At 33.8% G+C, this 11,811-nt stretch overlaps 1 protein-coding gene across 1 annotated transcript in view; it reads left to right on the top strand.

The window, feature by feature from the left end:
- COL14A1 (collagen, type XIV, alpha 1) overlaps positions 1–11,811 on the top strand; it is a 165,143-nt gene that overhangs the window by 90,562 nt on the left and 62,770 nt on the right. The window contains exons 29-30 of the mRNA XM_008579625.1: positions 766–924; positions 9,492–9,569. Of these exons, the coding sequence (XP_008577847.1) occupies positions 766–924; positions 9,492–9,569 (237 nt within the window). The remainder of the gene's footprint in view (positions 1–765; positions 925–9,491; positions 9,570–11,811) is intronic.

Here is an 11,811-nt window from a genome sequence, read left to right as displayed (position 1 = left end):
TCTCCTCTCTTCTAGCCATTTGATAACATGCAGTAAATTATTGTTAATTATAGATGCCTCGCTCAACTGTATACCCATAGAAATTATTTTTCTTATCTAGCTGTTATGTATCGATAATGGCCTCTTTAACTAAACAAAAACATTTATATTCAAAGTTCTTGTCAGTAGACTTCTGCTATATTATGAGGAGAATGTTCCAGGAATTAGGCTAGTTTATTTTCTAAGTACATTTTAAAATTTGAATAGTAAAATATTCATCATATGGTGTGTGGCGTAAATGGTTTGTTAATAAGAATTTTGTTAACGAAAAGCAAAACTTTAAGTACATCTCATTTATATAAACAAATACAAATCCATACAAATTTGGTGAATATTATGCATAGGAAATTTATGTAAGCCTCTAATTTGGGTTAAATTTGGGCATTTAAAAAAAGGGCTTTTGCTATCACTAATGTGAAGTTTAAGTTATTTAAGTAACAAATCATTCTAAGATAATATATTTTTCATCATACAGTATGAAATGTAAGTCTGGTAGACTTCCAATTGGCAAAGAAATCACATTCCCTNAAAAATAGAGATGGTACTTGAATGTGGGACAATCACAGAGATGGTAAAAGTAGACATTTTCTCCCCTAGCAAAATACATGGTAACAGAATTTCTATTCTCTCTTCATGTTTTTTAATGATGAATCATACAATTATACAAACTTGGTTGATATTTCCTCCTACTTCTTACTTCCTAAAATGTCTTTTCCATTTACCCAGATACACATTGTTGTCAGCAAGACTTTGGCCAAAGTGGTTGTTGACTGCAAGCAAGTAGGTGAGAAAGCAATAAACGCATCGGCTAATGTCACATCGGACGGTGTCGAAGTACTAGGGAGAATGGTCAGATCGAGAGGACCAAATGGAAATTCTGCACCAGTAAGTGGATAAACAAGCGAAGCTGTATTACTGTTACAGAAAAAAAAAAACCCAGAAACCCAACGACTTTAAAAGTATATTTAGCTATTTCCCAAGGGAAATGTTTGGTAAAGGGGTGTTGGATGGATGGATGGGTAAATAATGGCCTCTTTATTTATTTTTATTGAAAAGTGTTGATTGTACATATTTGTAGGGTACAGAGTTGAATATCCATGAATGTATATTATTTGTGATGATCAANTAGAGAGTGAGTCTAGAAAGAAAAGAGAGGAAGTCTGAAGACTGGGAAACTCCAGTGTTTGCAGGTTGGAAGAACCAGTGAAGAAAGCTTCTCAACCTCATGTTCCTGGATGTTGTCTTTGCTGATCACAAAAGAGTTTTCATTTAGCATCACTGAATTTTCTAAATTTGTTTTTTGTTTAGGATTCCAATGAAGCTAAGAACCAAAATCTGGAGGCTATTGTTAGTGCTAACTCAAACATTTGGATAAGGAATGTATTTTAAGCTTATTTTCAACTAGTATTTGTAAAAGGACTTTTCAGTACAAGGAAAGGAAACAAAACTAAATATGATATTATGAAAGCATTTTGCATTAATATTGAAATGAAAGGAAAGCTATAGGTTCAAAAGGGTATAAGTCACTAACTCCGTATACACCCTGGACTTGAAACCAAAGAAGTCTCAAAATGATTAAGACTAACTTGTTCCTTTGAAAACAAAGTGAAGAATTAAATTGTGATGTAGGAATGAATTAGTGAGGAAAAAATCCTATTTTTTTAATAATAAAATATTCCTTGTAATATGAAGCATTCAATTGCATGCTGGTTAAGAAACACACTCTCTTCTTAATGAAAAATACTCCTATGATTGCACATTCAGGAATTTATAAGAATACAGAATTAGCAAATTAAGGATATCTTGTATGGATAAATGGATGTATATAGGTGGATGCTTGGATAAATGAATGAATGAACTCTAAGTAAGAGAAACAATTCTAGATGTATGAAATTCTGGGCCCGATTACTTAGTATTAGAATTAGTATTATTTTCTTAATTTTAGAAATAAGGCATATAAAATCCCTGGCACTTAGTAGTCATTCAGTGAAGAGCAGCTATTATTATTGAAGGAAGTCAATAATACCTTGTCTATGCTCCGTCCTCCCTTTCCTAGACCTCTCCCATTTGCTTAACACTTGATTATTGATAGTCAAATATTATTTTCTTGCTCTTTCATATATTCACATTTCACCTCTCTAGCCAGAGTACAAATTCCCTGTAACAGAAACCACGTCATGGTCTTTGTTTGAAAATACCCCCCTACATCACAGTATCTAATAAATTCCTGTGAACAGAGTGAGTTCTGAAGAAACACTTGATAGAAATTAAATAGAATGTTGACTGTTTGAATGGTATCATGTCTTTTCTTAAAATTTTGTTTTGCATTTATTATATTCCGTATGTGGCATTGACAACAGCCAAGTAATATATATCATACCCTCTCCTAATTATAGTTTGTATTTTACAATTATAATTTTATAATTCAATTACAATAATTGTGTTTCAAATTACTACTGTGTGTAATAATTGTACTCCAAATATATGACCAACTGAATATCAAAGAATTTGTTTCTGAAAGCAAAAGTGCTTGTAGATTTCAGGCCTACAGGTGATAAATCTTTGCTTTTGGCCCTGAAAGAAATGCGATTAAACAGAGCTCCCTCTGTGGTAAATCCCATCCAGTAGTAGACAAAGGGGAATTTATAGAAGTCAATAATTAAAGAGTTCTTTGTAAGTCTAGTAGGAAAAAAGTTGTAAGCCTTTGTCAGAATCTAGAAGTCTATGAAGGATTACTAAGTAGATTTTCATTCTACCCACTTATTGAAGAATTCAGTTATGTTGAAGTGAATGATATTAGATTAGATCTTAAGAATGTGACTGGAAATTCAAACTTGCTTTTTGGGGGGCATTACTTAATCATTTCAGTTCAAGATAAGAGAAGCCTCAGTCTTCAGTTTTCAATTTAGAAATCACAGATTGCTAACATAATCTTGATATACATCTATACTCCAATATCCAGCAAAGGGGAATGTGTAGTGTGCACATTTCAGATTATTCCAGAAGGGGCAATTATTATATAAGAGAGATTAGTAGTTTATAGGTCTCCATTCCCTGCCAAATTCAGCAATAATTCAACAAATGCCAGAGAGTTAAAAGTTCTTCTGTTTCTACTTTGCTTTGGAGAACTGTGAATTAGATGTTCGGAAAGAGAATATAAAAGGTATGAAAGGCTGTCTTGTTTTCAGTTATGGTAAAGGAGTTTTAAGAATGTTTACATGATATTGAGGAGTTGTCCCCTCTTAATGTGTGGTATTGCATGCTGGTTAAGAAACACACTCTCTTCTTAATGAAAAATACTCCTATGATTGCACATTCAGGAATTTATAAGAATACAGAATTAGCAAATTAAGGATATCTTGTATGGATAAATGGATGTATATAGGTGGATGCTTGGATAAATGAATGAATGAACTCTAAGTAAGAGAAACAATTCTAGATGTATGAAATTCTGGGCCCGATTACTTAGTATTAGAATTAGTATTATTTTCTTAATTTTAGAAATAAGGCATATAAAATCCCTGGCACTTAGTAGTCATTCAGTGAAGAGCAGCTATTATTATTGAAGGAAGTCAATAATACCTTGTCTATGCTCCGTCCTCCCTTTCCTAGACCTCTCCCATTTGCTTAACACTTGATTATTGATAGTCAAATATTATTTTCTTGCTCTTTCATATATTCACATTTCACCTCTCTAGCCAGAGTACAAATTCCCTGTAACAGAAACCACGTCATGGTCTTTGTTTGAAAATACCCCCCTACATCACAGTATCTAATAAATTCCTGTGAACAGAGTGAGTTCTGAAGAAACACTTGATAGAAATTAAATAGAATGTTGACTGTTTGAATGGTATCGTGTCTTTTCTTAAAATTTTGTTTTGCATTTATTATATTCCGTATGTGGCATTGACAACAGCCAAGTAATATATATCATACCCTCTCCTAATTATAGTTTGTATTTTACAATTATAATTTTATAATTCAATTACAATAATTGTGTTTCAAATTACTACTGTGTGTAATAATTGTACTCCAAATATATGACCAACTGAATATCAAAGAATTTGTTTCTGAAAGCAAAAGTGCTTGTAGATTTCAGGCCTACAGGTGATAAATCTTTGCTTTTGGCCCTGAAAGAAATGCGATTAAACAGAGCTCCCTCTGTGGTAAATCCCATCCAGTAGTAGACAAAGGGGAATTTATAGAAGTCAATAATTAAAGAGTTCTTTGTAAGTCTAGTAGGAAAAAAGTTGTAAGCCTTTGTCAGAATCTAGAAGTCTATGAAGGATTACTAAGTAGATTTTCATTCTACCCACTTATTGAAGAATTCAGTTATGTTGAAGTGAATGATATTAGATTAGATCTTAAGAATGTGACTGGAAATTCAAACTTGCTTTTTGGGGGGCATTACTTAATCATTTCAGTTCAAGATAAGAGAAGCCTCAGTCTTCAGTTTTCAATTTAGAAATCACAGATTGCTAACATAATCTTGATATACATCTATACTCCAATATCCAGCAAAGGGGAATGTGTAGTGTGCACATTTCAGATTATTCCAGAAGGGGCAATTATTATATAAGAGAGATTAGTAGTTTATAGGTCTCCATTCCCTGCCAAATTCAGCAATAATTCAACAAATGCCAGAGAGTGGAAGACTCTAAAGTTTCAGTCTTTAAAGAAAATATATTCTTTTTAAACCATAGTTGAGTGGAAGATTAATGGATTTAGGGATACAGTACTACTGTATAGAAATTACTCACATTCCTAATAAAAACAAGTGGTGTCCAGCAATGCAAGATTTTATAGGCAGCGACAGTCCCTAGTGGGACTAAACTAATAAGCAGGCTTAAATTGGTCATCAAAACACAGGTGGAAAGAAACTTAACAACCATGCTTCTGCTTTCCAATCTTTTTCTCCTAAGAAGATTCTTCTACCTTCTCTGATACCTAATGAGATGATTCTAGAAAAGTTTTGACCTAGGGTAGCATCATATTTCTTAGTGTCTTTCTTCCCCTTTTCAAATCTAATATTTAGGTAATCATCCAGTGGGCATTTATTTAGCCCTCTACTGTTCAAATAGAAGAGAAATATAAGTTATGCCATAGAGTTGCCTATAATTTTATTCACTGAGTTAAAACTTTTATGTAGAAATCAGCAGTAGACTAGTTGATAATCCTATAAAAACAAGTGTCATTAAATTACAAAATATAATAGTGCATTTTGATTTGAATTATCTTTTTAATCCTTAAAATAATAATGGTAGCTAATATTTTTTGTATGCCTACTAAGGGATAGACGGTTCTGAGATTATTTCATTTAATCCTCTAATAACTCTAGAAAGAGATACATACATTGTCCCTACTCTATAGATGCAGAAACTGAGGCTTCAAGAAGTAGGAAGGGGTCCTCTTTCAAAAAGTGAAGAAAGTGAGATAAGAGACTGTATCTGTCTTCCATAAGATCACCTGCCTTTTATTCTAGTGCTTTCTTCCACTGGGTCAGACTCTAATTTTTATAGAACTTAAGGCAGAGAAGGGTGTCTGGTCTGTACCAGTGACCACATGCCCTGTCTATACTTTGACAGGTTCAAAGACTCACAAATTATTTGAATTATGACCTTGAAAATAAATGGGATCAGAATTTACACCCCCCAAAAGTGTCTATCCTGTACTTAAGCATTCTAAATACTGCCAACAAGTACAACGGCTGTTATAGTGACTTCATGGTTTTCCATAAATTAATAAATTGAGAGCAAGTAAAAATATTCAGTTTAATAACTGACAAGTGGTAAATGCTCAGTTTTGTGATGGAGTCGATAGAAGTTGGATCCCAAATTCAAAACAGAAGATGGCTTAGGTCCTCAGTACTCTTTCTATAGTGTCCTTGTGCAGTGTAAAGCTCTCTATTGTATAAATTTGGGTACAGTTGGATATCAAATTATAAGCTGAGTTATATCATGCTAGAAAAAAATCAGAGAATAAAATCTGATATGAGTGGAAAGTCGATACGGGGGTACATTTTAATTCTCATTCACAGACCAAAATGACTCAACTGCTGAGAAATATTTTAATCTTATTTTCATGTTAACATTTGACCCCAAATGACTTGCCTTTTGTGCTACACCCTGGCAAAAATGTTCAATAATAAAAAATGAGCATTTGTAATTGGCTTAGTATTCCCTTCGAAGAGATTACAAAAAGTGAAAGTAGGAAGTTAATGCTTCTCTCTTTTTTCCCCTATCACAGTTACTCATATATCTGTTATAATGTTGAGTTGTTGCAAAGGAAGAAAGTTACAAAAGTAAATCAGGAACGCCTCTTGCATTAGATGCCTGAAGTTATTTTGAGCTACATTGTCTTGCATTTTAAGGCACTCAAATATGAGATTTTTTGACATGCCGAATCTGTACTGTCTCCTATGTAGTTTTTACAAATGTGTACATCAGTGCTTTTGGAATAAAAGCCAGATTTTTTTTTAATCAGTCCCCAAAATGTGTCATGGAAGAGAAGTTCCTAAATAAGGCCTTAAGAATCTAAACTATTATGAATGCAAAACAATTATGAATAATTTTGTTGTACCCAAAGGAAAAGCTGCCGACTTCATCTAACTTGCAAAAGAAAAGACAGCCCACGTAACATTCCTGAAATGATAGTATTGACTTCATTCAGCACTTGGTAGGCATTCAACCCCTTTAATAAATAAATTGAGCTCATAAGAATCCCAATAACTTCATAGGATGTAAGTCTAGCCTAAGGTTTGTATGTAGACATTGTACTGTTATAGATGATTAGGTAGTGAATGTTTATTTGAAAAACTTCAAGAAAGCCTGGTGTGTACTGGAGCTAGTGAAAAGCCTTTGCTTTAAGTAAATCTTTCCATTCATGAAAATGTTTTTACACTGAGAGCTTTATTCAGAAATGGAAAATTTCTTAATGGATGAATGATTTGCAGACTTAGCCAAATCTATCTAATGCTGTCATAAACAACCTATTTAATAAATGTTCCCAGATAAAATGGCATTGTAAGGTTAGGCTGGGCTATCTTCATTTTAAATGTTAGACCAAAGATTCATTTATGGGAAAACAAACCACAAGAAAATGAGGTGAGCTATTCAAATCCCCCCCAGAACTAAGCTTTCAACATGTGGTTAAATTTATTTAAGCTTTCTACTCCCAGGTCCTATTCTACATTATGGACATTACTTTTATCATACCTCATAGTGATGATCTGAGGATTAAATGATAGATGCAGAGTGCTTAGGATAGTGCCTAGCACATAATAGGTTTTCAACAAGTGTTGGTTGCTATGGTTATTTTTAAAGATTTTTTTTTTCTCAATTAAAACATTAAACAGGTAATCTAATTATCGTTAAAACAATCTAATACATTTCTTCCTTCAATACTGTCACTTTCTTTGATTACTTTTTTGGCCTCTGTATTATATATACAACTGCACCTGAAAAAAATCAATTATGAAAGAGCTTTGCATAGAATATTAAAGTAATATTTATGATTTATAAAAACTATGTTTCTGGCACGGTTCTAAATATTTTCTCTGTACTAATTCATTAAATCCTCACAATCATTTATCAATTATGAAAGAGCTTTGCATAGAATATTAAAGTAATATTTATTATTTATAAAAACTGTGTTTCTGGCACGGTTCTAAATATTTTCTCTGTACTAATTCATTAAATCCTCACAATCATTTGAATAGCTACCATTCTTATACTAATTTTACAGATGAGGAAACTAAGATCCCATAACATTAAATAATTTGTTCAAAATAATTCAGCCTGTCAGTAGAGGAGTCACGGAGTACGCCCAGGCAGTCTATCTCCATAGTCTGCTACTCCACATGCACCTCAAAATATTTGTTACTGTTGTTATTTTAAAAATCAGCTGTAGTGTACTTTTAAAAATGGTTTAATTTTAAGAACATAATTTTTTCATTGGCCATAATTTTGTTGTATGGTTGCCCTGCACAATCTAAGGTATCACACCCTTTGGAGGAAAGAGAGAACCTTAAACCATCTAGAAAAAAAAAGCAATAAGCCATGCACATATTTCCACAAACAGCACAATAGATGCAGGTAGAATCAGGAAAATAAAATGCTTTGACTCATGGATCTGCTTTCAAAACTCAAGGGTCACTTTATTGATTGGTTGGAATGAACATTTACAATAAGGCATGGTTATTGTCGAATATGACAGAAAACCTTATTTCATTCTCTGTATTGTCAGACAGCCTCTTTAGCGATACTGAATGCATTTTTAGGAACCTGTTTCAATAGTACTATATGTACTTGGGCATTCCCATTTTCATCTAGAGGGCTCTTGGCAAAGGATGAGTAGTGCTTTCTGGGAGAAAATAAGGCACCAAGACTTTCCAGCCCTTGCTGAAAACTTGCTGAAGGAAGGTTGCAGATTTAAAATGAAAAGAATTTCATTCTCCTTTCAACTCTGTAATTGATGATGCTTTATATATTTGAAAATAACATAGGAAGGAATATATTAGAAATGGTTGGGCCATTAAGCTAGTGTTAGCCCTGAATGATATTATACTGATGTTTCTGTATATTTCAACATGTACATTGAGTTATCACCAACATACATGAGTGGAGCAAGATGTCTAAATATTTACAGGGTAATTGATGGCTTAAATAAAAATATACTTAGCTCACATTCTCAGAATACCAAATGAGAATCTGTCATGACACTTTCCACATTGTATACAATATTTATGTGCCTGGCTTGCTCTCCCTGTAAGTTCTTCCAGCAGGACTGTGATTTTTTGTTTGTTTGTTTTTGTATCCTAGAAGTCTACATAGTAATCTGGCTTACTTTATGCACCGAAGAAAAATTTGTTGAGTGTATGAATGAAGGAATGAAGTAAGAAATAATTCAACAAAAAATGCTTATTATATGTATATAATATGCATAGTATATGCATAATGTATACATATTATGATAGGTGACACAGAGATGAGTTAGTGTTTCTCTGTCCCTTGAAGAGTCTAAGGAGGAGATAATATAAAGAATAGTATTTGTATGGTAGGAGATATGCTATAAAAGAGACATGTGGAGTGTTGTGTGATCACAGATGAGATCACAGATGAGTCACTTTAAGAGTGACTGTGGTGGGCTTTACAAGGACGGCCTTAACAGAGGTGCTAAGGTTACTTTTTGGTAGAGATAAGAGGGTGAAGTTGTGATAAATAAGGGCGTTTGGTTGGAGGATGGAGCAATTATAGACAAAATCTTAGATCACTGTGTGTTTGAGGAACGAAATTAATTTGACATTGTTGGATTTGGTTTTTGATTTAATTACTGTAATGTTATGAATGTATTGATGTTCTATTATGTAATATATAACATGAAGTCATTATAATTATAAACACAACTTATGTATGTATCTTCTATTGAATAACGATTTTCTTTCTAAATTGCAGTTCCAGTTACAGATGTTTGATATTGTTTGTTCCACATCATGGGCCAATAAAGACAAATGCTGTGAACTTCCAGGCCTGGTAAGCATCCTTCTTTCATTTCTAATGAAATCTTGTAAAATTATATTTAATTTTCTCTGAAAATGAGATGCTAGTTCTCAACATTCATATCATACATAATTCATTGTGAGGATCATTAAAATTAGGACGAGGTTAAGAAGGTGTGTCTGAAATCAACAAGACCACCACATACAGTCACAGGTGATGTGAACTGCACAACTCAGAGGGTGCCATTTACACATAGTAAATGCCATTACATATAGTCCACATGTCCCCAAATTTCATGGTTCACAAAACCATTCGTGTCTCCATTTTTTTTGTGCACCCTAGGCCAAAAGAAATGCCAGTTTCATTTATGAAATAATTAGGTCCAAACATCTTACTAAGTATTTATGTCCTAACAACTCAGTAGTTTTATGAAGAAATAAAACACACAGATTGAAAGAAATTAGATTTTTATTTTATTCTTAGGCAACCACAATTACTTCCTAATGTGATGTGTGAGCTTATTGGGCACCGCCATAGTTCTCCTGTCATGGAATCCCACTGGGCATCATCACCTCCACTTGCATTTCCACGTTGCTTTTTCCCATGGTACTTGCTTTTCATCTCAGCAACTGCCGAAAAATCAGATTTACAAATATAGGACATCATCAAAAAAGTGTTTCAAAATCGAATGTTGAAACTGAACTACCTTGGGCTGATTGTTTACACACTGTCCAATGCATGACAAATACTGCTGTGTTTCCCTTGAACTTTTAAAACATTCACAGTGTCGCTGTAAGTTCAATATAATGCCCCAGAACATCTTGGCACACAATTTTGAAACTGCAGTCATAATCTATATAACCTATGTGATGCTACTAGAAAACTAAACATTTTATCATTATTAATTCCAATTAACTCATGGGGGTATACCTGTATATATAAAACATATATATATATATACAAAATACATATATATAAAAATAGAAAAACAGATTCATCTCTTAGGATCCTTAGGGCAAGTAAGTGAACATAGGTGACCCTGTCATGGGTGGACAGAGTTATGTCTTAATAGTTGAACCTGGAGAATGAGCATGAAGAAGCCTTCATGAAGTCTAAGAGATTTGACTCTATCAGACTTTACACCAGATGACAATGTCTATTGCAGGCAGTAAATTCATAGCAGCCTGTGTTTGAGGAGAAGTAACTTAGTCTTTCTTCATCAAATTAAGTTTCAGTAAACTCTGTTGAGGAATTAAATCAGTAACACCTTGATGTTACGCTTAAGTGCAGGTAGATTGAAAAGTGGAAGGGGAAACACTCAGTATCCTACGTTGTATCAAGCAAAAACGTGATGACCACTTCTCCAAGGAAGGACCTGAGCCCTCTCATTGCTTTTCTTTTCACTTCTGTAGCTGAAGATGGTAAATTCCACAGTATGCTTAAGTGCAGGTAGATTGAAAAGTGGAAGGGGAAACACTCAGTACCCTACGTTGTATCAAGCAAAAACGTGATGACCACTTCTCCAAGGAAGGGCCTGAGCCCTCTCATTGCTTTTCTTTTCACTTCTGTAGCTGAAGATGGTAAATTCCACAGTAGGAAGACATGGGTAGAGACACAGTCAACAGCAATGGCAAAAGCAGCCCCGAGTCTCTGCTCCCTAGTGACCTGCTGTCAGTCTTATTTGGGAGATCTTTCAGAATACATAAGTTTGTATTTCACTCTAGCTGGCCAAATGTCAGGCCAGATGTGCTAGCAGGGGGGTTGATCTGAAAGCTTTGACAGTTCTTCAACATTTAGAGAAAAGTATATACAGGCCATTTGCTCAACCATTTTTTTGGGTTTCTATTGTGAATTATTTCAGAGACTCAGATTATTATTTTCAGTTTGGTAATTTAACTATCATCATGCTCTATTCAACTCTAACCTGACTTTTCCCCCAAAGTCTCAAATAATGAAGCTTACTTTCTCTCTACCCAAGGGGACTGATGGACTGCATGAAATTCTATAGTTTCTTATCTCAGTACTGAGTTAGTTTTGGCTGCTACTCTAAATGGGATATTTAAAAATTGCTCAGTAGCTGTTAGCAGGTGCTCTGTCTTCTTCTACATTCCAGTAACTCATTCAGATATATTCAACCTGCCATTACTGAAGAAAAATGTCTTCCTAACTTAAAGCCTTAGATTGACACTGTGATGATTTGCTCGCTTGCAACGGTGTGAGCAGTTATTGAATTGTCACAGGGAATTGATGACATGTTTAAAAACCATTTTTATTT

This window comes from Galeopterus variegatus, unplaced genomic scaffold, assembly GCF_000696425.1.
Source record: "Galeopterus variegatus unplaced genomic scaffold, G_variegatus-3.0.2 Scaffold1931, whole genome shotgun sequence".
Lineage (NCBI taxonomy): Eukaryota > Metazoa > Chordata > Mammalia > Dermoptera > Cynocephalidae > Galeopterus > Galeopterus variegatus.
The sequence above is the reverse complement of the archived record's forward strand: the minus strand, read 5'-3'. Positions and strand labels throughout refer to the sequence as shown.